Raw genomic sequence first — 26,400 nt, 5'->3', positions numbered from 1 at the left:
TTCTCTCTGGGGGTGAATTCCAAGGGAGTTCCAGTTCAAAATATAGAGGATTTCCATCTTTTATCCACGTAACAGCCTCGAAACAGGATTTTCTGCATGTTTTAAAATATAAAATACGTCCCCAACTAGAGTGCCCCCAGTGAATACCGGCCATTTCCACCATTGTATTAATATAAAGCCATAAATTAGATTTTAGTTTGGACTGTCATTTCTCGTCTTTCCAGGAGAGGGCGCAGTTCTGCCTCTCCTCAATGCACCGACGCACACTTGTATTTGGTTTGACAGGAAGTGAAACGTTCATCCCTGCTGGGAATGACCACCACAAGGCGTGGACTAAACAAGTCGAGTTTGTAGCCTTTTCACCGCTTTTCACCAACAGCCTCATCAGCATCAGCAAGATGGACAGATTTCAGCGTGTCTGATGTAGAGGACAGGAGGGCAACGGCTGTCCGGCTAACCCCGCTAGCAGACAGTCTTCATGAATCAAGCCCTGATATTAAACATCACTGCAACACAACAACACAGAGAGACACACGCAGACTGCATCATGAACGGTGAGTTCGTGTTAAATGACATTCAAATGAAACATATTAGACGGCTTGTAACTGTTTAACCCAACTAGCATTATAATCAATCATGATCCTTCTCTGGCATATACAATACTGGACCAAACACACAACCCGGATATATTTATTTAAAATGAAGAAATGAACAGTTCATGTACGTTATTATCTTGAAGCAGCTTGTCTTTAACTTTAAGTTGTTATTCACTCTCATTTGCCTGTTTTACGTGAATAAAATGAGTGGCTTGATATAATTTAAGTTCACAACCAAAACTAATTTGTCCACGATACAACATAGTAACTTATGATAATGTGAATGTATCAAAAGCTGCTCATTGTGGCACAATGACATTACCAGCATCCTTTCTGACCTTGTTCTGCCAGATGATGTGATGCTAAACGTACCGGTCATCCGGCAGCTGTTCCACTGGGATTGTGGCCTGGCCTGTTCCAGAATGGTACTGGAGTAAGTATGAATCTTAAGTGATGTATTATCCTGCAATAATTACTACCCTAATGATAAATATTTCAACTTTTTGTTTGCGTGTGCAGGTATTTACATCCAGTAAGTGAGGAGGAATTTCAGAGAGCGTGTTTGGACTTGGAGTTCACAGAGAGCGTGTGGACTATAGACCTGGCTTATCTCATGTGTAAGCTGGGGGTCAGACACTGCTTTTGCACACAGACTCTCGGTGTGGACAAGGGCTTCAGGAACCAGGTATATGAGCTGCTGTCAGTGTCATGATCACTGAGGATAGATATAGTACAAGCTTTGTGTCACATGGATATTTCCAAGAAAAAGACAGTGTTAAAGCATTGGTTTTTATGGTTGTGGAGTTGTAATTTTAGCTGAAGGATCAGTCCTGACTCAGATGTTATTACTGTTCACCTTGGCATCTGAATCATTTTTCCGTTTCCTTTCTTCTCCTGTTTCAGTCTTTCTACAAAAAGCATTTTGAAACAGAGGAGGACAGGGTGAATGAACTCTTTATGAAGGCTGAGAGCAAAGGGGTCCTGGTGAAGAAATGGTGAGGTTTTTCCACATTTGTCACATTTTTTCTGTTCTGTGGAGCATGCTGACACTTTGTGCTTGATATACTGGTTTGCCACCATCATGGAAACCCTAGAAATGTTAAAGGGATAGTTCACTTTGAAATTAATTTTTGGTATGTTTTAGCTTACCTCAAGGGCATCCAAGATGTAGGTGTCTTTTTTTCCGCAGTAGCTTCAATTTTGATATTTTTAGGTCAAACCGTTCTTGTCTGTCAGTCATATAATGCAGGTCGATGGTCACTGTCTCAAAGAGCAAGCACAGAGTCCAAATTAAAACAATTCCCCGTCGTCCAAATTAAACAATTCCCCATTGTAAGCACACATTGATGGCCTAAGACACAAAACGAGCGGTTTGTGTGAGAAAACGAACAGTATTTATATTTTTTTTACCTCTTATACACAGCCATGTCCAAGTGATCTGATCTGACGTGTACGCAGACTGGTGCATGCATAGATATATACACACTAGATGTCGCCTTGTCTACGGCAGTTCATTGGAACGAATGTCTTTAAGGCGACATCTAGTGTATATGTCTATGCACCAGTCTGCGTACACGTCAGATCAGATCACTTGGACATGGCTGTGTTCAAGAGGTAAAAACGATATAAATACTGTTCGTTTTCTCACACAAACCGCTCGTTTCGTGTCTTAGGCCATCAGTGTGTACTTACGATGGGGAATTGTTTAATTTGGACGACGGGGAATTGTTTTAATTTGGACTCTGTGCTTGCTCTTTGAGGTGGTGACCATCGACCTGCATTATTTGACTGACAGACAAGAACGGTTTGACCTAAAAATATCAAAATTGAAACTACTGCGGAAAAAAAGACACCTACATCTTGGATGCCCTTGAGGTAAGCTAAAACATACCAAAAATGTATTTCAAAGTGAACTATCCCTTTAAGAAAAGTCTTGAAAAAATTTTGGAAATCAACATAAATGTGGAAAACATTTTAATGCTTAGCTTTAAAATATTGAATTCAGGCGATCCAATCTTTATAATATGAATATAAAAAAGTGTTTATGCTGTAATCAAACATGACTGGAAAAGTCATGACAATTCATTGGTCAAAAATCAGCCATGCACAATATATGAGTTATTGGCCTATATTGAAGACCTTTTTAATTTATTGCCATCAATGAGATTGTATATTTAATTATGCATTTAATCATGTTCATTTTCTTTTATTTTTACAAAAATTATTTACATTGCATTGAAAGCATTTTTTTTTCTTCGTTAATGCATTCCCTGGGAATCGAACCCATTCTCTGTTTGTCATGCTCTACAGATGGAGCTACAGGAATGCTTGAAATCAATCGAAAACCATTTTTTTAAATCCGATTAGATGAAATAGTATCAAATTTCAGACATTTATCCTTGTGTGTGTATATATATTTACCGTTCCATATCTGTATAAATTTACCAGATTTTATGAAAATATATCTCATCTGAAACTCCTGTGCAGTGCATGAAGAATTCTGATGAATCTGTCTGTTTTAGCTCTGTTACAGTTCAGGAGATCCAGAGCCACCTGGAACAGGGTCATGTGGCCATCGTGCTGGTCAACGCAGTGGTGTTGGTGTGTGAGCTGTGCTCCACGCCTGTCAAATACTGCTGTTTCCTCCCTGTGGGACAGAAGTGCTTCTGCAGGAAGCCAGATTACCAGGGCCACTTCGTGGTCGTGTGTGGTTTTAACCGCAATACCGGCAGCGTCTTCTACAACAACCCCGCCTACTCAGACCGTATGTATTGAGAAGTTTTGATAAGTCTAAACACCAGTTTTGCTCAAATTAAATTAGATAACGAAATATCAAACCAAGTGGCATTATTTATATATATATACACACACCAATGAGCCAAAACATTTTGACCACCTGCCTAATATGCTATTGGTCCTGAAAGTGTCCTGTGGTATCTGGCACCAAGATGTTTTCAGCAGATCCTTCAAGTCCTGTAGGTTGCGAGGTAGAGCCACCGTAGATCGAACTCGTTGGTCCAGCTCGTCCCACAGATGCTCAATTGAATTGAGATCTGGGGAATTAGAGGGCCAGAGCAACACCTTGAACTCTTCATCATGTTCCTCAAACCATTCCTTAACCATGTGGGGCAGGGTGCATTATCCTGCTGAAAGCATTATCCACTTCCAAGTCAAGTCACCTTTATTTATATAGCGCTTTTTACAATACAGATTGTATCAATGCAGCTTCACAGTGATAACATGAAAATAATACAACAAAGTTTGTTTCTAGAAGAAAATTGCGTCATCGCCCACCTTAAGTAAGGCAGATCAATAATATTGTTGAATATTAAATGTCCCCAAATAAGCAAGCCAAGAGCCAAGGCAACAGTGGCAAGGAACCAAAACTCCATCAGGTGACAGAATGGAGAAAAAAACCTTGGGAGAAACCAGGCTGTCAGGGGCCAGTTCATCCTCAGAGATGAAGTGCCAGCCTCCACCAGGGATCCAGTGGTGTTCCACCAGGGAAACCCACTGTTATGAAGGGGTGCAATTGGTCTGCAATAATGTTTAGGTACAGTAGGTAGCGCGTGTCAAATTTGCGTCCACATGAATGGCCAGACACAGGGTTTCCCAGCAGAACAGCATCACATTCCCTCCACCGGCTCATTGTCCCAAAGTGCATCCAGGTGCCATCACTTCCCCAGGTAAACGGCAAACACGTATACTGCCGTTGACAAGAGGTAAAAGAAAAGGGGACTCATTGCAGAGTCCTGCACGGGTCCTCTTTGGTAAACTTGCACCCGGTCCCACACCCACAGTGCTTAACAGAACACCGACCCGTTATCCAACAGCAGCACTGATTTAATTCCACACCGACTCGACCTGTTTGACATAAAGACCGAGACCCGAACTGCATCCGCATTAAATCTACATCAGGTAGACAAAAATGATTTAATACAAGCAATCAAACCAACGTTATGCATTCTGAGTTGATGTATTTATGAAAAATAGACACGCAGGCCAACATGGTAATAATTAAAAGGAAAAAAATATGAAAACTTGCATCCGTCGTGTAAACAATACAAAACTTTTGCCTGCATCATGTGAACAATCTGCCCATACAGGCTATTTTGAACAAATGTCCATAAATCACACACGCTTAGATGTCTCTATAAATTAAAAGAACATTTAACCAAACATGAGCCCTTACTCTCATATAATATTTGGGATATTTTAGCATAATTCACTCTGCATGCAAATGCGGTTGTCTCTCCTGAAACTCTGCAGTGTATATGTGGCCGTTGATCCTCTTAGCAGCATGAAAGATAAAACTTTTATTCAAATTGCGAATAGATTATATATTGAAAGTGAGCAAAGAGCGCTCCCTTAATGACTGAAGCTGTCAATCACTGTATGCAAACGCTGTGTTCAATGCTGCAAATCGCGTTGTAATTAGAAACCTTTGACATTCTTTAGACTGTAGAACGTGAACACAAATAAGCACGGGACCGGTTGAAAGCAGCTGGCTATCAGTGGGTACCAAAGTGAGTCGAAATAGAAATAGTCTTTGCTATTGGACCCGCAGTCCGCCCGTGCTTATTAATTCCCGACCTGCACCCGCACCGCAAATGACCACGTAAATATTATTCCACCCGTCACATCAAATATTAGTGTCGTGCGTGTAGGACTCTTGACTCATCATTGGACCAGGCAACCTTCTTCCTCTGCTGCAAGGTCCAGTTCCGACGCTCGTGTGCCCATTGCAGATGCTTTCGATGGTGGACAGGGGTCTTCATAGGCACTCTGATTGGTCTGCAGCTTCACAACCCTTTGACAAATGCAGTTTGTTGTAACACATTCCTTCCATAACCATCATTAACATTTTGTGTGACTTGTGCCACGGTAGAGCTTCTGTTGGCTCGGACCAGACGGGATAGCCTTCGTTGCCCCTGTGCATCGATGAGCCTTGGGCACCCAACACCGTCACCGGTTTGTGGCTTGTCAAAGTCACTCAGATCCTCCTGCATTTCTCCCGCATCCAATACGTTGATTATGAAAACTGATTGTTTACCATCTGATCTAACCGGGCAGTAATATGTGGCCTTGTCAGGAGATGATCAATGATATTCGCTTCACCTGTGACTGGTCATAATTTTCTGGCTCATATATATATATATATGCAGATTGTCAAACCACCTTGAATTTGTTTGCAGATGCCTTTTTGATATGTTTGATACTTCATTATCTAATGCAATTTATACATTTTTAAGTATCAAATACATCCACCTCATTTATTATAGTTTATTATGGTTATTTTTTATAACTGAGAATCTTTACACATTGCAGGAACATTAAAACTGTGTGTCTCATATATGCCTATCACTTTGATTGACAGGTGTGTGCTGCACTAGCTTTAGCAATTTTGAGGAGGCCAGAAGGAGCTACGGGACGGACGAGGACATTCTGTTAATCTACAAAGATGATTGAGTCTTACCGCTTTTGAATGAACACGCATTTAACACACTTTTAGCATCCACTGTGGTTGGCTGGGTAGCATTTTTGCCAAAAGGTAGCACGAACCAGTTTTGCTGGCCAATAGCGGGTAGTATGCGTCACCTCTGGCTATGGTCCTCATAAGTGCTGTAGTGTCGCACAAAACATTACTATGGTGCTACATCGGCCACAGAATGAAATATTCACACAGACAGGAAAGGGAGATGCTATGTAAATGTAACTCATCATTATTGTTATGTGGACATATATTTTTATCTAGCACATTTGATTTATATAGTCTCTGCCACTGTAAGAGGTAGAGGAGGAGTGTACATAATGTTTTTCATTCATGTAAAGATGGAGATTTTGTGATTGTTCAGGGTAACCTAGCAAAATCATGGGGTTGTGATTATTATTATTTTCATCTTTCCCTCTTGGAAGCCACTTAATTGAGCATACAGTGAAAGTTTTTAATTATTGTGAAAGAGGGAAGCTGTTTTTAAAAACTCAGGTAAGATATGATAAATCCAGTATGCTAAATGATATCCCACTGTCGGGAAAGTAATGTTTCAGGGGTGCAATACGTGTGGATTCATTTACTCCAGGGGTTTCCTCAAGAACAAAATCACCTGGACATCTGTCATAACCTCATGTAAAGTAGCAAGAGAGAGTTTGGCTGCTTTTGTGGGCGACTCTAAGCTGTGAACCATACAGTACATTTCAATCTCACTCAGCACTAGTACAGTATTAGACTCATTTCTGTATTAAAGACAATATTATGTTGTTAAATTCTCTATTATAATGTGTTGGTGTTATCAGAGAGAGAACAGGAACACTACGTTTGGAGTTTTACGTCAGTTGTTTTGTGGAATAGAGTCGTGCACCGTTTGAAATGGTCTGAACACAGTGTTGTGAATGCTTTGCAGTTTGCTTGTAAACACACTACGCCTGCTCAGTGGTTCAAGATGGTTCAATCATTACAAAATGGAAGATGAATGAAATGCTTGCACTATGGTGTTCCACCAGCCATAATTCTGTTATTTAATCTTTGATCATTCATGTTAAAAAGTTATTTTTGTGATTTTTTTTTTTTTTTTTTAAGACTGCATCAGGTGTCCGATTACATCAGCTTGTGCTTATTTTTAAAAGAACATAAGGAATGTTGATATGGCAAACTTTATTTTTATGAAATATATAGTTGCATTTAGGAAATGAATAAAAGTTGGATTTGTATTTTAATCAAATGCATCATTTCCATTATTGACCTTGAACTGATGAAAAAATTAACTTATAAATTATATAAATTGTGTTGTTATTTTGTGAAATTCAAGTAGAGAGACAAGCACATATCCCTAATACGGTTCTACATCTGCAGAGTTTGGCTTTCAGAAGAAAGCACAGTTCTTCTCAGGGGCTTTTGGCACTCACTCCTTAACAACATTGGGTTTGAAGTCATGCTGGACGGCTTTTTTCAGCTCCTCTGCGTACATTTCATATCTCCCAGTCATCTGTGGAGAGATTCATATGTGTGAATGGCACACAGACACTACTATAGACTGTTTCAATATCTATAGGATATGACTTGTCAAAGAGAATAAACCTCTCTGATCATGATGAGATATCTTCCTGAAAGAAATACACTGTATTGATTTTTATCCCACCTTGAAGTTCCATTTGTCAGCAACTTGGCGATTTAGGTTCAAGTCCAGCTCTGTCACCAGGAGGCCATCCCGGGTTCTGGATAATCCAGGAGATCTGCTGCCATCAGGAGCAGCTACGTAGCTGGAGCCATAAAAGTGGCCTAAGTCACGGTGCGCTACGGATAAGGCAAATCAGAAATCATATAATAAATGAACACCACTGGTCAAAAGTTTGGATTCAGTACGTTTTTTTTTTTGTGTGTGATTTTAAAAGAAGTCACTTATGCTCACCAAGGCTATTTATTTGATCAAAAACACTTAAAAAAAAGGAATATTGTGAAATAATATTACAATCTAAAATAATAGTTTTCTATTTTAATGTATGTTAAAATGTAATTTATTCCTGTGATGGCAAAGCTGAATTTTCAATCTAGTCTTGAGTGTGAGTGTCACATGATCCTTCAGAAATCATTCTAATATGCTGATTTGCCGCTCAAGACACATTTCTTATTATTATCAGTGTTGAAAACAGTTGCGCTTCTCACTAATTTTGTAGAAATGGATAAACATTTTTTTTTTGTATTCTTTGATGAATAGAAAGTTCAAAAGAACAGCATTTAATTGAATTAGGATTTTTTTTGCAATATTGTAAATGGCTTTGTCACTTTTGATTAATGTGTCCTTGCTGAATAAAAGTATAAATTTATTAGGCTATATTACTGACCCCAAACTTATGAATGGAAAGTGTAAGTTTACAAACTACAAATCAACATTTGATCCCAAATGACCCCATTTTGGCATAGTTTTTTTCTGTTTTAACATTTTGTCAGTCAATTTTTCTGTTTATATTTATTAACTCAGCTACACATCAGTTTAAACAATTTTAAACAATGTCCCAAATAGTGCTAACAGGGTTGCAAAACATGCAAACCTCTAAGAAAATGTATAAAAAAAAAATAATACAACAATACAATATCTAGTTTCATCTCCTGAGGCTGACATTCAACAAGGTTAAGCATCTCGTTTCACTGATCATGTTGGGAAAGAATTTTTTTAAAATTATTAAGTAGTTTTAGACTGTATTTTGTACCCTATTCATGGAAACCTGTCCTCGTATATGTTTGTGGCGTATGTCTGTGTGACCCTGGTCATGTTACATGGAGGCTGTACATGCATGTAAAACAGCAGAGGGGGGGTGTGTGTTCAGGTGAAAGGCTTATGCAACAGTAATGAGGGCTGAAAGTGAGAACAGAGCGTGACAGACCAGAGCTTTAGGAACACGACACCTTTGAACAAGGTCCCTTGTCCTCAGCCTGTCACCGACTCAGATGCTACATTGACAGACAGATACGCAGATCCTTTATATGCTGACACACAGCAACACCAAGCTATGGGAAAGAGCCAGCTGTATGACAGGAAGTATCTTTGTGGCTTTTCACCCAAATTGAATTACTAGGGTGAGAGTGCCATCTATGAGTGACTTATGAGAAATGCACTTGCACTAAATGTCTTCATTACACAGCAACCACGCTATGTAAACACTATTGTTAAAAAAGTTTGGGGTCGGTAATGTTTTTGAAAGAAGTCTCTTATGCTCTCCACGGCTGCATTTATTTGATCAAAAAATACAGTAAAAACTGTAATATTGTGAAAATGATTACAATTTAAAATAACTTTTAATATATTTTAAAATGTAATTTATTCCTGTGATGGCAAAGCTGAATTTTCAGCATCATTACTCCAGTCTTCAGTGTCACATGATCCTTCAGAAATCATTCTAATATGCTGATTTGCTGCTCAAGAAACATTTCTTATTATTATCAATGTTGAAAACAGTTGTGGTGCTTAATATTTGTTATGGAAACCAATATTTTACAGGATTCTAGAATTTTTTTAAGCAAGAAATACACATAAATACACAAAATAAAAGAAATAAGCCCACATACGCAGATACATGCACATGCTCAAACTAAATGGATACCTTTCTTTCCATCTCCAGATGTGAACTCATTCTTGAAATACTCCTGGAAAAGAGAGATCTACGTCAAGACTCAAAGTCTCAGGTCGCTTCTGCGCAGAAATCATCAGCAGAGGGCAGCAGAAAACACATATCTGAACATCCGACGCTTTATGAGAGGCACTGCATAACAGTCTGTCCAAATAACTGCCATTTAAAACCAATTTAAAGATAATTGGTTTACTGTATCTAACTCTAATAAAAGTCATCCCTCTAAGACATTATAAGCACTAACAGAGACCAGACTCTACAGAGCCACAGAAAAAAAAGGCACCGCTCAACTTGTTTTTTCATCTGTGTAACGTTATTTGCAGTTTGGCTTATAATCCTGGTTAAATTATTAGCATGTGCTTATCTAATCTTATTAGAATATATATAGTTTCCTTCAGCTGTGGTTGTGATATTATCACAGTATGCGCATAGTTAGGGGTAAACAGGACATTTCCTGGCAATCTCTGTGTGTATTTAAGACTCAAAAGCGTCTATTGGGTCATTTATGTCATTTTTAAGATCGTTTAAACCATTTTTCGCACAGTTATAGGACAACAGGTGGCACATACCGTTCCCACCCGGTTGATGGCACAGGTGAAGCAGTGGTTTGCGATGGCTGCATTTCTGGCCTCAATCGACCACATTGGTTCACTGTAACACAAAACCTGCATCAGCATGAGGGAATACGGGCTCTGCGTCTTTCCCATGAGAAGACAGAGGTACAACACCATACCTGAGCAATCCAACTGTGGCCGAGGGGTTAAAGATGATCTCAGCCCCATGTATGCTGTACATTAACCAGTTGAGAGGGTGGTGTCGGCCGTAACAGATGTTAACAGCGATTTTTCCAAACTGGGTCTGGAATACAGAGTGGCCGGTGTTGCCTTCCATGTAATATGTCGACTAGAGGAAGAATGAAAGATGATTTAGGGAAATGCAACATCAGTACCATGCAGAAAAGCAGCACTTCATACATTAGTATCAGTAGGCTATAATACACTCGTTCATATTTCTTTAACCCTTTGATGCATTAAAATCGGCATGAAACTGAAGGTGCGATAGTCTTTTCTTCCCTGTGTGACTGTACATTCGAGTGAAACGGCTTCTCGAACAGGAAAAAATTTAGGACTGGACTTGATTTTGTCCATCGGGAATTGATTGGATTGTTGTGGATTGCTATTGCTTTGAAAATATGCATATTAAGACGCAGCCACTGCCTTTATGAATAAAGTAGCCAACAGATTTGTTCAAAAATCAATACTACTGTGCATTTCTTGGAGACACACAGTTGATTCTCTTGTGAATTTGTTTCAATATTTTTGATGGCGGAGTAAAAGGCATAAATTAACTTTAAATATTATGTCTGAAAACAGTAAATTACTCAATATTGCGTCTTGTTTATTAAACTGTAGTATAAAAGCAATATCAGCAAGAATATCTACAGCATTCAGAAATGATCTTTTGTAATAAAATTGCTAATGCAAAGCCATTATGATCTAGGTTTAGACTATAATTTCTACAATATATATTTTTTTTGTTACCGGCAGGACATTCTTTCAAATATTTGAACTAGTCCGACCAGATATGATGTATTCTGATCAATACCATTTAGTTCAAGGGAGAATTACCAATATTTTTCTACTAAACGTTAATCTCTGAGCGACTGCCACTAGGGGGCGAATGTAGCAATTTATTGTATGCGAATGTCAGAAATAGTGGAAAGGCAGCTATAGATTACCACAAAATAATGCGCACATTTTTTTTTTTCATTGACGGCATGCGTTTGGACGTGTAAAATCCAGCAACTAAAGATAGCATGAAAGATAATCTTATGTTTTAACAGTATTGACAGTGCATGTGATATCTGTGCGCCCGCTTCTGAAAAGGCCATAGCTCACCAAAATATACGGTATGTTGTATTTTGAATTGTGGCCACCGTTTGTGATGCAAGCATAAGTTCATGCAGGCTTAAGCTGGACTTAACTGGAGTTCAATGTAAAAATGTATATATGATCAATAAGTTATGACAACATATGTTTTTACATTGCTTTAACTCATCAAAATAAGTAAAGCAATTTTCAACTTTTATATTATACTAATTTTAAGTCAGTTTAATGTATTTTACGTTGAAATGGCTTAAACATCCAAGTTGATTGTACTTAAAAAATTAAGGCAGCAAAAAAAAGTTAACAGTGTTTATGTGTAACCCTTTTAAACATATCAGATGCTAATCAGCATGCCATCAAAATTCTCCTTCATTTAACTGAAAACAACAGAATAGAGCCGTCTCTGCCATCTGGTTCCTGCAGTTACACTTGTGTTCCAGGAAAAGAAAGTGGGCACATTTCCTGTATTGAGCATTATCACAGTGTGGAATGGATCAAAAGAACAACTGATAAACAGCACAGCAAGGGAGAAATCAACCACTTAAAGTGCCACGGATCATGTAGTGCAGATACACACGCACACACACTCGTTTAACCTGGAGGTGAAAAATGACACCCAACATGCTGGAACAAATCTCTGAAAAGAAGAATTTCTAAAGTGGCTGTACTGGACAACTTTTCAGTTATCCAATAGAAATATGATTTAGACATACAGTACCCACGCAGCAGCACAAAATACTGATAACTATGTACAGTAAAGGTCCGAAAATCTGAGTTTTTTTTTAATCACTTAAAACTGGAAATAAAAAGAAAGCATGGGATTTCAAAAACATTAACATAAATGGAATAAGAGATTCTGTACTATTTCTGTCACTATTCAACTAAGTCATTTTGTGACACCTTTGTACAGATGTCCTTTCTATTGAATCTCAAGATGCTCTTTGGATCATTCTCGAGAATTTTGGAGAACATGGTCTTCAGGTTTTACACAAACTTCATATTCAACAAGAATTCATGCAGCTCGAGTGCCGCTGTCACAAATATACATTCTGACATTTTCCTTTTAATATAATATATTTTAATACAATAACAATGCAATAACGTTTTTTTTTTAATAAATAAAAAAAATGCAAAAATGCATTTTCACTAATGATCTCAGACTTTTGGACCGCAGTGTATTAAAAATTAATTTATAGCTTACTTAACTCATGTTAGCTTAATGTAAATAGGTTATGAGTGATTACACTCTATTGATGTAAATAAAGAGTGTCACTGTAGCTGTGTTGTGTCACACTGACAGTTGTTTGGCTGTTATGCAGAGGGTGACACCGACCTCGTTGAAGTCTCCCACACGTGGAATGTGATTCTTCCGTGATTTGCCCAGAACATGGCCATTATTGGACACCACCACTGCCGTGTTCCACAATGTTCCACCGTGGATCTCATCTCTCTCCAAAATGGGAGACACCACCACCAAGTTGTATTTTTTGGCCAGCTAGAAAAAAGAAAAATCAAGAACAAATAGTTTCAGCATTAGCAGGAATGGCTGCTGAAAGCGGAACATAGCAGGGTGGTCGCACTACATGACATTTTTTCCACATTAAATCACTTTGTCTTGTCATAAAAATGCCAAATTCATCCCTGTGATAATGTTTTTTTGTTTTATGTATTTTTATTCTGCATGTTTCTGCATGTTAGTCACAACACATGACTGATTTGGGTGACAATAGTTTTTCAAACACTAATAAGCAGTGAGGCAGGCAGTCTTTTTAAACATGAATAAAATGTTAATTTCATATTTTAGTATAAACATTTAATATTAGCGCTTTGAGTATAGGAAAAGCGCAATATAAATAAAATGTATTATTATTATTATTATTACTTAATAGAGTTGTTATACTTTTATAATTTTGTAATAGTTTAATATAGTTTTCTTTCCAGGAATTTCATTGTTTTAATAAGGCTTTTTCTTTATTCATTATAATATCAGGATAGTTGTATCACCCTGACTTTTTTATGCTAAAAAAAAAAAAAAAAAAAAATGTTTTAGGGAAATTAAAAACATACTCCTCATAGGGTAGAACAGTTTTATTTTAGTATTGTTTATTTCATATTAATTAAATTAATTTTAATTCTCATTGTAGAAGAGGTATATTCAAGTCATTTTTATGAAAAAAAAAATATTTTTGAAGAAGTTAATAAACATGGACAAAAATATTCTTCATTTTTGCCATAATCTCAAGTGATCTTGAAGAACCTTTATGATGAAAAAAATGCAACTGAACAATATTAACAGGAAAGTGTACAAAAAAACATACTAACAGCACTGATTGGTGCTAGAAATGTCGTATTAGGACATATTTGCAAAAGGATAGATGCGGTTCCTCTGTAAACAGTCAAAGGCCACGTAATTCCTCAGAGCTCAGTGTCAGAAGATTCCACAGTTACGTGCTGCAGTGCTCATCGTCTGTGGCTCTCGCCGTGGTCAGAACGTCCCCGTCCCCTCAGTGGGCTTAACCTCCTGCTACTTCCATTAACAAATCAGCAGCCTCAAAGCAGCTGCACAGCACCCGCACCAGTTAAAACAAACATGCGCTATATCAAAACTAACTCCCTTCGCAATAGGCACGAGGGAATAAAACAATTCGGTCCATGCTAATAGAAATACAGCCTCGTCTTGAGTTTCAGGAGTGAACAAATAATTAATTTGGAGACTGAGGTTAAATATTTGAGTGTATAACTAAAGATCAAGATGATGCTTGATAGCAAAGGATGAGTGTAACGTTTATGAAGACATCCATTTATTCAATTCTTACCTGAATACAAAAGCGTGTGGTGAGCCCGTCCTCGGCCGATTCGGCAAACTCTGTCCAGGGCTCCCTCTCTCGTGTGCAAAACGCAAAAGGCATTGCTAAGGGCGGAGGACATGAGAGGAGACAGGAGAGAAAGTGATGCTTATTTTTTTATTTTTTTTTAAAGATTTCATTAGAACTGATTTTTATTTATGAGAGTTTTAATCTGTTGAAATTGATTTCCCTTGGTGTCCAATTAAATGTTATTTTTCTTGCTAAGAGGGAGGATGAGAAGTACAGTGGAAAGGTTTATGGTCTTGTTTTTCATTAGCAGTTGTTGTTTTGTTTAGAGCATGACGAAATGATTATTGTTTACATGGCATTTTTTAATGACTACTAACAAAGCAAACATGCTTCATAGATTTGCATGGAAACACAGGAAATCAGAGCCAAGAGGTCAAAGGTTTACATGGGGTGGTGGTTAAGGGGGTTCAAACATGGGCAACAGGGCCTATTTGGACCCAAAGGGACTGAATGACCTTTGGGATGCCTAGAGAGTTTATTATTGGAGCATGAGACTCCTTTTCATCAGGAAGCATCCCTACAGCACGCCACGGCCAACACAAACAGACAAACTGTGAGCGCAGCTTAAACTTCGTCACTACGGCCCTGCTTGCGCTCCGCTGATGTAAACCAGATTCTGCTGATGTCTTCACGGGCATCTTACATCACTGAAGGTCAAGAAGCCTTCCCATCCTATACGCTCTGTTCATAAATAAGCACATTCATTTCCTTGAGGACAACAGGAAATGGTTTATAGATACCCACAGAATTAAAACAAGTAATATTTCTGACTGAATATGGGTAGTTAAGTCATGTGTTGAACAGTGCCTTGCAGTGTGACATGCTATATTTCATCTAAAATGATTTGTTAAATAGTTTTAAATTCATTTATAATTATCACACAAGTAGATTTGACATGAATGATGTTTTAAAAACATTTGTGTCAACTATGAATGTGTTTCAGCATGTTTTTGAAATTACTGTAGAGCTGATTTTTTTTAAAGAAGTGTATAATAAAATATTTTTAAAAGTTATTTAACAAAGAAATATGCCATGAATTTCATATGACACCCGAGAGCTGTATATATTCCAGCTGCATCTTCGAAACAGTCGTGGATTCTGCAGAAAGGGAGCCAGTTGTCTGAGTGTATGTGTGTTTGTGCGCGTGTGTTTGTGTACTCACTCCAGGCTTCCTGGAAGCATACGATATTGACCCCACACATGGCCGCCACCTCTACCATCTCCCCCACACGCTTATGCAAAGCTGTGATCTGTGAAAGCAAAAGGAGAATACAATTCAAATTCTAATTAATAATGATAAATAGATGAAACTTGTTTTAGCACCTGGCCATTATATGTAGGCTACTGTAGTGTGTACTTCTTTCTCTCACCTGTTCAAGCACAGGAGCATCAGTGGGTAGGACTATCTTGTTCTGAATCAGTCCCACGCGGACAGTTCTGGGTGGTCTGAGCTGTTCTGGAGAAGCCTCAAACACATAACCCTTCAGATCAAAATCTTGCTCCGCTGCAGCTTCTATTGCACCCTGGGGAAGGCTGAGCTTCCTGAAATGCATTTATTGCAAAGTTGATTAACTGCTACACATTATGAAAATTTAAACAAATAGGGAAGATCGAGATTATTGCAGCCCAATGGTCAATAAATGCATGATACATTTTAAACTGGCCTCTCTCCTTCAAAATATGTTTTTCTTTTCAGTACGAATTAAATTGTTATGTAGCCTAGCCTAATGATGTTCAAGTGTGCATCTTTTTTTCTATAAAACGAAAACAATGAAAACGTTCAAAGTAGTTTCACTATAAAGAAGTGCATGTCAGAGTCAAATTCAACTCAATGACGTCATCGCTAAGCCCAGAGACCCCTTTTTGTGGCCAAAGTCCACCATGAATCATTTACTCAGTTTCAACCTTTACTGAATATCCAGTAACTAACCAATGACACTGAGAAACGTCTAGCCCATATGGACAAATGTTTTGAGTTAATCTCCTAAAGTGTTTCGGAAGTAGGTTAGTTTCATTATACAGTATATCCTTTCAAATTAAAGTCAGCCGTCATCGCACGTCCCTCCATTCATGACTGAATGCTGGGGCGTGTAGTCTGCGTTTAGTAGTGAAAGTGCGCGTGACTTACTTCAGCTCTTTTCCGAACAGCAGTTTTCTGACGGTCCTGAGTTCTGCCTCAGGTACATGTGCCTCCAGAATCTTCTCTAGCGATTCAAAGTCATTTCCAGACATCTTGAGCTGTCGTCCTCGTGCTCAGTCTGCAGAGAGAGTGAATTCACCTCGATTTGCTTTACTGTTTAACTAGCCCATTTCCAGATCTTATGCAATCGGTTCACGAGCAAAGGGTCCAAGTGATCCCACATGGTTTGTTGTTACACTCTTCATATTTTACCATGTCACGACCATAGACTGTAAAAAATAGGTCACGACAGACCAGTTTTCAGTCAAAATCGTGTTACCTGTAGTTGGCGTTGTTACGTTAGTTTCAAGCAATTTCTGCAGCTGTGCTGCTGACATGCTTTAGGGGGAGAGGGGTAAGATGAGCCAGTGGGTAAGTTGACACACTTAGGCTACCCTTTATCTTGGCAACCGTACACGTTTATTATCATGTGAACATATATTTTGCAACCACCCGTCATTTCTACCAGACTGTGAAAAGGAGATACATATGGGAAGGGTGGAAGAAAACCATTAACTTTAAAAACTGTTTTGGGCTTTTCAAAGTAAGATTTTAGCATAACATAACAGTTGCATCAAAGCAAATTTGTCCTGGTCTAAAAAATATGTATGTTCCTTATTGGTGATTTAGCAATGTATAAAATCATGCAAATTATTTAGCTAAATATTAACCTGAATTGGTAAGCTAGCTAGTTTTGTCCAAAATGGCAGCTACAGGGCAAAGTGGGCCAAATGATGTGGGGTAAATTGAGCCAGTATTTTAACCCTTTCACGCATAGTGGTCACTACAGTGGACAGCTATTAAAAAAGCATTTTCTTGAATTTGCACGGGTTTTTATGGCAAAGTTGCACATCAATCTCTTCATTGGACCCTGGTGCATCATCCTATAAATTGCAATCAAGTGGCAAGCCTTTGTGTTTCGATTTTTTCCCCCTCCAAACCAAGATGGCCAAGGGTCAGTCAGACATGCCAAGTTGCTCCAGAATATCCACCCATTCCTTCTATCCTAGGAGACTCTTGTAGGTAAAAAAAATATTGCAGCATAAAGCAATATCTAATGAGTCATATCACAGTAAAATTTTCCAAGTTTTGATTTTAGATTGAGAGAAAACTCTGATTAATCACATGTCCACTGTAGTGGACGTCATGCATGCAATGGCTATATTTCAGATACAATTCATAATTATAATGTGAATATTGTTTTTGAAATTTAAAACTTAAAAACTTAATATGCATTGACTTTTTCTACTGTAAATAAATGTATTTGTATTATTAGAATGTAATTTTCATTGACATCGAAAAAAGTCATGTGATTACATAATGTATGACACTTGTAATGCATTACTTTACTTGTTAGATCAAAAAGTAATCTGATTTTATAATGCATGTTATTGTAATGCATTTTTTACTCATAACATCAAAAAGTAATCTGATTACATAATGCATGTTACTTGTAATGCGTTTCCTTTCTCATAACATCAAAAAGTAATCTGATTACATAATGCATGTTACTTGTAATGCGTTTCCTTTCTCATAACATCAAAAAGTAATCTGATTATGTAATGTGCGTTATTGTAATGCGTTTCTTTACTCATAACATCAAAATGTAATCTGATTAGGTAATGCATGTTACTTGTAATGCGTTTCTTTACTCGTTACATCAAAAAGTAATCTGATTAGGTAATGCATATTACTTGTAGTTAATTACTTGTTAGATCAAAAAGTAATCTGATTAGGTAATGCATGTTACTTGTAACACATTACTTTACTTGTAACATCAAAAAAGTAATCTGAATGCGTTATGCATGTTACTTGTAATGCGTTACCCCCAACACTGATCATTTCAGATGAGATTGAAAAAACGTATCGCTAGGTTTTCTCAGAGGAGGGCTATGATAGAAATGTGCATGTCCATCTTGAACATAATCAGAATTATCAGCTAATAAGGGTAAATCTCCATACTCTGGTGCACTGGAGGGAGCATCTGAGAGGTTTCCACAGTTGTACCTTGACAGGCTGTAGAAAATTCTGATGGAATCACGTCCTCATGTTCTGATATCAAAGATACGCAAAGTGCAACTTGTATGAAGTTGTATGAAGCCATTGCAATATTTTGCATTTATATTTTTTGTATATATTTTATAGTTTTCACATTATTTGATATAATTGCATTGATTAGTTTGTTAAATTCACATACTTTATCTGTTTGATTATTGTCTTATATTTAATACAGTATATCTTCAGTTTAAACCAACCGCATGCTGTCCACTCAAGTGGACATCTGAAGATCTCTTTGAAAAATTTGTAAAAAAAATAAAATAAAAATCAATTCTTGTTTTTCATGCCCTAAGAGCAATAAAAACACATAGGAAAAAAATCCTGACTGAGGGTATCATAATTCATGCATGAAAGGGTTAACTTACCCCACCATAAGGCACTTTAGTTAAATTCAATCTCTGAAGTATAACCTGGTATAATGTCAATGTAATTTATTTATTTTTTTGATAGGAACAATGTACAAGTACACCAAATCCTTCTCTGATAAGAACCAGAAGATGCTTAATCATACATATCTTTCGACCTGTAGTCCCTAATGGCCTAACATGTTTGACATTGCAGACAAACCATGGCAACTAAGAACCATTTTGACTAAAATGTTGCAGTGATATTTATTCATTCTAATTCTAATTTAGTTTTTATTTAATTTTTCTCAACAAACTCTGTTTATATATTGTTTTAGAAATAGAAACAATTAAAGATATTGAAATTTTTACTTCATTTGGTTGGTTTTATGTTGTTTAAGTTAGCTTTAAGATGGAAAGAAAAAACTATTTGCAAAATAGTGAAATGTGAAATTATTCACATGCAGGTTTGATTCAGATGGTGCAACTCACCCTCTGACTCGGATCAACTTACCCCGACCTGGATAAATTGAGCAACAGGAACATCATTTTTATAAGAAGCCATTTTTAGAACCCTTCGCCATAGATGTATTCTGATCATTTAAAATGATAGGAAACATCCTGAAATTCTCACCTCAGAATACATCTCTTTCCTCTTCCCCTACTCCTTCTCTCTCATGCTGAGATCACCAAAATTCACCCAAAAATCTATATGGTTTAATGTGAATAATTATCATACAGTATTATACATGTTTGGTATCATTTGAAATGTCTCAGTGCGACTGGTACAAATGTCTCATTACCAAAGAAGTAAACTATATATATATTTAAAATGATTACATTAAGATATTATGAGGAAATTGTATAGGCCTACTTTAAAAACATGTATTTGTCACATGACCTTTTAAAATGAACAAACCAATGCTGGAAAAAAAAAGTTTAAGACTTTCTTACATTCATAAAACTCTTGTGTTGAACAAAGACAAATGTTTAAGTTTTATCCCATTAAGTTATCTTAACTTAAATCTTAAGTTAACCCCTAGCACTACACACCCTAACAGGCAGCTTTCGCAACCAATTGTAAAGACCTTTCAACATGCCCATTAATTCTGACCTGCAAATACTAGGGGGGGTAACGGTTCTCGGTAAAAAAATCTAACCGTACTGTTCTCCACCCACTGTTCGGCACGCACTTGCTAAACTAAACTAATTTAAGCCTTGCCAATTTAAACATTTAGGCACAAGACGACGCGAAAGGGAACTCGCGTGCACTGTGAGAAGATTTGTTAGTAAAGCTTGCACACTAAAAGCCGCGTCGCAGACAGCGCGCAAATATCGAGTTCTCTTTCAAATCTTGCGCTTGAACGGACAAATTCACACAAAAATTATGTCAACATGCCCGCCTTGGCGGATATCCTAGCAAACATAGTAGGTTATGTCTTAAGTGAACGTAAACAGTCGGGAAAGACAACGCTTTTGTATCAGCAGTGTACTGGATCTGTGCATTGTTTTAAAGTGACAGCAGCCTACAATTCCTGCTGTCTGATTATATGCATTGTTGTTTTACATTTGATTACTTTATTATATTTTTGTACCTTAAAACTACTGATAGATGCCTGAAAAACATGAAAAGCACTGTTTATTTTATTTATATTTGCTCTATTTTATTTATTTTATTATTTTTCCCCTGAATATAGCAAATATCGAAACCTTATAAACCATGACCCTAAAACCGTGATAAAACCAAACCGTGAATTTTAAATCGTTTGAATCGTTACACCCCTAGCAAATACCCACACTTGGGACTTTAATTCAGTCTTCAGTGTGTCACATGATCCTTCAGAAATCATTCTAAAATGCTGATTTGTTGCTTAAGAAACATTTGTATTGTTTATTATCAATGTTGAAAACATTGCTTAATACTTTTGTTGAAACTGAGAATTTTTTGTGATGAATAGAAAGTTTAAAAGAACAGCATTTATTTGAAATAGAAAACTTTTCTAACGTTATAAATGTCTCTAATGTCACGTTTTTATCAATTTAATGCATCCTTTTTAAAAAATTTTTTTTATAAAAGTAATAATTTCTTTTAAAACGGTTTTGAATATACTCAAATATACGGTTGAATATACCGATCATACCGGTTGAATATACGGTTGAATATTGAATAAACAGTTTTGAATATACTCAAACAATATTTATTCTTCATACAACCCGATCTCACGGGAAAACGTACAAATTCTACGAGGTGGCTTATTCGTACGAATTCATACGACCTGACTCGTACGAATTAGTATGATTTTTGCAAAATCGTACATATTTTACGAATTTGCCAATTCGTATGAATTCATACGAATGACCTACCCCTGACCCCGCCCCTAAACCTACCCATCACGTGGGTTTAGACAAATCGTACAAATTCGTACGAGTGAGGTCGTACGAATTAGTACGAATTAGCCAACTTTTTATCATTCGTACGAATTCATACGAATTGGTCGTGAGATAGCGTTGTCTTCATATGATATAGATATAACAGAGGAGTAACACAATGAATTCTATTAATACAATTTTGACAACAGTGTTAAACACATGGAAACAGCCAGAGTGTTTTCAGCTCCGAGGTGTTGTGATGGCTTTCTTAAAGTTGATAGCAGCTTTGATGCGGTTTTGACTGACTCCTCCCCTTTTAGATGCTCCACCCTTTCTATCCTTCTCCTTTGAAGGATTTGATAGTTTTCTCAGAATCTCTAAATTTAGCAGAAAGAAAGTTTACATTAAATAGAGCGCCAACAACTACAACATAAAGACATTTATTCTAATATCCCTAACAAAAATTTACGATGTAAATAGTGATCACCAAAATAAATATTTCTACACATTGTGAAAACTGCTGTGATTAGTAAACATGCCAATTAATTGGATTTGTCACAAAATCAGTTTAAATAACAAAACGAAGGAAAAAGGAAGTAATCGCTGTTTTTCTTGATACTAATTTCTCCGTAAACTGTTGTACTAAATTAGATGAATGAGAGAAATATAGAAGCATTGCCTGCTAGCTCAGGGTAACTTGTGCCAAAGTCATACACTGCAGAATACTTAGGACCTTCACTGCCTTCACCTCCTGCACAAGAAAACAGTGTTTTTACTGATTTTCCTCCCAGTTGTTGTGGTATCTGTTGTTGAAGTGGATAAGTGGAAACTCACGTGACACACGTAATGGAATATAGCTCTCTCTCTCCTTCAGCAAACTGCAGACGAGGTCTGTGCTCTGTGCTCTCTCTGCCAAGTTCACCAGCTCTCCCGTCCTGTCCATCAACTCCACAGTCTCTACAGAGAACACTTCTTTTTTAGATATCCTACCTACACTAATGAGCCTGTTTAACTTCAAATGATCAGTTTGTGAGCGAGTTTCTGATTTTTAGTGTTGCTTGGAGTTAAAACAAACCCCAAACTGGTAGTGGGTTTTACACAGGCAGACACAACTTGTATCATGTACTTCAAAACATGTAAGAATCCAATTTAAGCTTTGAAATGATTCTTACACTAAACTTTTAGGTAACTGAATTCATCTTCCCTGTCAACCCATGTTTGACCTGAGCTGAAGCAAACTTTGATTTACCTTGGGGATCCAGATTGCATTTTTCTTTAATACAGTGGATGAAGTTTATAATCTTGCAATTTAGGTTCAGTATCTCTTCTCTTCCCTCTGTTAGAAACATATATTTGAAAACATTGAAAACACAAAAACAAAGGAACTTTGTATAATATATATATATATATATATACACACACACAAAACACACACAATTCAAAAGTTGTTTTTTAAGGAATGAATTCCTTCATTCAGCATTAAATTGACAATGTTACAAGAGATTTCTATTTTTTTTAATGCTGTTCTTTTGAACTTTCTATTGATTAAAGAATCTGTAAAGAAAAATATAACATTTTTTCCAAAATATTATGCAGCACAACAGTTTTCAACATTGATAATAATAAGAAATCGGCACATTAGAATGATTTCTGAAGGATCATGTGACACTGAAGAAAATTCAGCTTTGCCATCACAGGAATAAATTACATTTTAAAAATATATTAAAATAGAAAACAGTTATTTTAAACGGCAATACCATTTCATATTACTGTTTTCCTGTATTATTGAATAAATAAATGAGACTTCTTTCAAAAACATAAAAAACAGACCAGATTAATGTAATATATAAACGCTGCATCCTGCACTTACCTCCAAATATCACGGTGATGAACATCTCGGTCTTGAGATGCGAAGTGTTTAAGTGCTAAACTGCTCAGTACTCTCTCGGCAGCCTGCGGTAATGAACCAGTCTGTTCACACAGTAGGAAAATAAAAGGCAGTTAAATGTTGTTGACTACAGCCATACCTAGAGACAAAGCCCTGGTTTATGAGGAATGTTGAAAAGTTCTGAAGTACTGAATATAATTGGCAGACTAGACTCAATGTAATCAGAATTTTATCCTGCTGTGCCATCACTGAACTATGGATGAACTCCCCTCCTGGCCTAGAATCTGCATTTCATAAACAACACTATATTACACGGGCTACATTATTCACTCTCTCACTCTCTTTTTCTGCCTCTCAATCTCTCTCTCACCCCCTTGAAAGGAGAAGAGAGAAAGGGTTCTTTTTATGAAGCAGACCAGTCTGATTAGTCTCCATGGAGTTAGTACACAGACAGACAGGTTCTTTGATACTTTGAAGTACTATTCCAGGACATGCAGCAGATCTATAGCCTTTTTCCCAAGACTTTAAACATAACAGTAACAGAACAGCAGCTATTTCGGTATTGGCTTGGGAAAAGTTATGCCATAAGAAATTAGTCTTGAAGGATCCCAATAGGTTAGCAAACTTCATTAATTTTGTCCCTGTACTCTAACTGCATGAACCTTGAGAGCAACTTCTACTGCTGGATGTGAGATGATCCATAAAAACAATCTGATTGTTTTACTCATGCTCTCAATTATCTCTGCTGGAAAAAGAAAAAAACAGTCCAGTTCTGTTTTTATCAAATCAAATGATTTGATCTGTTTTTATGAGTGGCATTATTAAAAAAGAGCAAATTAGTAACTGTGAGTTGAAGCTCGAATTTCTCATGGTAAGTTGACATTTTTTGAAAGTCAATTTCTGTATAGATACATGCCTTCATAAAAAAGACATTTATGATTATACAGAAGATTTCTGTTTCAATTAAGTGCTGTTCTTTTGAACAGTCTATTCATCAATGGATCCTGAAAAATGTCGGTTTCCACAAAAATATTAAGTTTCCATAAAAATACTGTTTTCAATACTGATAATAATAAGAAATATACGTTTCTTGAGCTCCAATTCAGCATTTTAGAATGATTTCTGAAGGATCATGTGACACTGAAGACTGGAGTAATGATGCTGAAAAATTCACCTTTGCATCACATTTAAAATATATATAAAAAAGAAAACGGTTATTTTAAATTGTAATAATATTTCACAATATTACGTTTTTTGCTGCATATTTGTTCAAATAAATTCAGCCACAATGAGGATAAGTGACTTCTTTTTAAAACCTTTTAAAAATCTTAAAGGGTAACTCTCGCCAAATTGCAACCTAGGCTATTTTTGTTAATCTACCCGAGTTAAACATTCGTATAAAAGCATAAATAGAACGGAAACGCCACTTTTAAGATTGACCGTATTTTCGTTTTCAGTCAAAATGCCTTTTGAATGGGAGTGCTAGGGGCACTACAATGATAGCATCAAAATCGCTATTTTAAAACACTAAGGAGGCTCGACACAACATGAAACTGTGCTTGAAGTATCACCAGGGGCTCTACACATGAACTCGAGCATTGACAACATTGTTGGTGTACACAAAGTTTACTAAAAATAAAGGTTTTGTGCGACTCACTTTATCAGTTAGTGTGTTTTCGGTGGCTGGAATTTGTCAGTCAAAAGTAGTCGATCTCCGAATGCAACAGAACCTGAGGAGGGTAAAGATCTTTACTCTCCTCATGTCACGTTGCGTTCGAAAATACGATCAATCTTAAAAGTTCTAATTATGCTTTTACACAAATGTTTGACTCGGGTAGATTAACAAAAAATAGCTTAGGTTGCAATTTGGCGAGAGTTACGACCCCAAACTTTTGAACGGTTGTAGGCTACATTATAAAAAATACCATTCCAGTTTTATTAGTTTACATTACTTTTTTTTTCCCTTTTCCATCATACTTTTAAAATTAAAATATTTGTTTCCCCCTTGGAAGATTGCTAATACACAACTCTGGCCCGAATAACAGCCGTTGAGACACAAACAGCAACTTCCCCATGACAACACAAGCTTAAGTCATAAGCCCAGATTCCAGTTATACCTAACACTGCTTTTCAGGAAGAATTTTTTTTTTTTTTTATCAGTGTGTAAACATTATTAGCTTCATCAACAGTTATTTTCCACAACTTTAAATGTGATATGAAGCCCTCTACGAGCTTAAGGTCAAAGATGAGACCAATCAGCCTGTTTGCTTAGCTCAATAAAAGCTAAATGTATGCCAAAGGTTATAGGCCTACATCTACACAAATCCCACTCACTCACGGCACTCCCACAATATGCCAATAGAGGCATATAGAGCAGATATAAATAGTTATTGCATCACAAATACTGTATGTTTGAGGAACAAATTGCTATTGTTGAAGATCCAAAAGCTCCGCTTGCAGACATGGAGTCGAGCCCAGGAGTCATATTGGAGTTCATTAGGAGGAAGGGTGTGAATAACCTACTGCATTTTCAGACGCATTAACATCCCTTTGTGTCAGCACACAATGAGCCTTTGTTTGCAATAACTCGAGATGGATTAGGCCTGCCTACTGTAGCCTGTTTTTGTGTAAAATCTGTCAGGAGCGCCAGATGAACCATACCGTGATTCAGTTCAAATCAAATGAGTAAAACTGCCTGTAAACGATTCCATTTGAATCAGATGTGCTTAAAGTAAATCTACCATTGATTTAATTTTTAAAACCTATAATCTATAAAACATATAATCTATACATAGCCTATGTGATATCTACATGTCATATGTTGAGCTCAATTCAGAAAAAAATATATACCCTAACATCTAGAAATCTCTTGAGATAAACTATTGCAGCCTTTTAACCTGGAATCTTTTGGGATTGGGAAATAGGCTGGGAAAAATACAATGTTAGGATTCATATAAGCCTTCAGCGGGTGATCGAGCACAACAGCCCAAGAGGAGGAATCTCCTGGGATGAGCACTTCATGTCTGGAGACTCCGTCTTTGGAAGGAAATTCGCAATTCATTTCACAGCTTGCTCTTTAA

At 36.9% G+C, this 26,400-nt stretch overlaps 2 protein-coding genes and 1 long non-coding RNA gene across 3 annotated transcripts; 2 read left to right on the top strand and 1 right to left on the bottom strand.

Annotated features, from left to right (window-relative positions):
* Nucleotides 1-237: 237 nt before the first annotated feature.
* gucd1 (guanylyl cyclase domain containing 1) lies at nucleotides 238-7,315 on the top strand. The gene is made up of 6 exons (XM_082187702.1): nucleotides 238-554; nucleotides 948-1,029; nucleotides 1,116-1,281; nucleotides 1,500-1,591; nucleotides 3,119-3,360; nucleotides 5,974-7,315. Exons 1-6 carry the CDS (start codon nucleotides 479-481, stop codon nucleotides 6,063-6,065), a joined length of 750 nt encoding a protein of 249 aa, XP_082043828.1. The 5' UTR covers nucleotides 238-478; the 3' UTR covers nucleotides 6,066-7,315.
* LOC309512230 lies at nucleotides 1,624-2,947 on the top strand. The gene is made up of 2 exons (XR_014210929.1): nucleotides 1,624-1,706; nucleotides 2,528-2,947. It is a non-coding gene; the product is annotated as an uncharacterized lncRNA (long non-coding RNA).
* Nucleotides 7,232-16,835, bottom strand: upb1 (ureidopropionase, beta). Its single transcript, XM_082187701.1, has 10 exons — nucleotides 16,610-16,835; nucleotides 15,852-16,023; nucleotides 15,644-15,731; nucleotides 14,422-14,516; nucleotides 12,939-13,100; nucleotides 10,453-10,622; nucleotides 10,289-10,370; nucleotides 9,693-9,735; nucleotides 7,733-7,887; nucleotides 7,232-7,579 (listed from the first exon to the last, which is right to left on the bottom strand). The coding sequence occupies exons 1-10, from the start codon at nucleotides 16,711-16,713 to the stop codon at nucleotides 7,496-7,498; spliced, it is 1,155 nt and encodes a 384-aa protein (XP_082043827.1). The 5' UTR covers nucleotides 16,714-16,835; the 3' UTR covers nucleotides 7,232-7,495.
* Nucleotides 16,836-26,400: the final 9,565 nt, after the last annotated feature.

This window comes from Leuciscus leuciscus (assembly GCF_965113295.1).
Source record: "Leuciscus leuciscus genome assembly, chromosome: 13".
NCBI lineage: Eukaryota > Metazoa > Chordata > Actinopteri > Cypriniformes > Leuciscidae > Leuciscus > Leuciscus leuciscus.
Note: the sequence above shows the minus strand (reverse complement) of the source record. Positions and strands in the feature narration are given on the sequence as shown.

Excerpts from the sequence above, each read along its gene's own strand:
- gucd1 (XM_082187702.1), top strand. The coding sequence starts at position 479 with ATGAATCAAGCCCTGATATTAAACATCACTGCAACACAACAACACAGA. Across the intron at positions 1,030-1,115 it reads TGTTCCAGAATGGTACTGGA|GTATTTACATCCAGTAAGTG; the intron begins GTAAGTATGAAT and ends TTGCGTGTGCAG. Across the intron at positions 1,282-1,499 it reads ACAAGGGCTTCAGGAACCAG|TCTTTCTACAAAAAGCATTT; the intron begins GTATATGAGCTG and ends CTCCTGTTTCAG.
- upb1 (XM_082187701.1), bottom strand. The coding sequence starts at position 16,713 with ATGTCTGGAAATGACTTTGAATCGCTAGAGAAGATTCTGGAGGCACAT. Across the intron at positions 13,101-14,421 it reads CCACACGCTTTTGTATTCAG|CTGGCCAAAAAATACAACTT; the intron begins GTAAGAATTGAA and ends TCTTTTTTCTAG. Across the intron at positions 10,371-10,452 it reads GCCACAGTTGGATTGCTCAG|TGAACCAATGTGGTCGATTG; the intron begins GTATGGTGTTGT and ends TTTGTGTTACAG.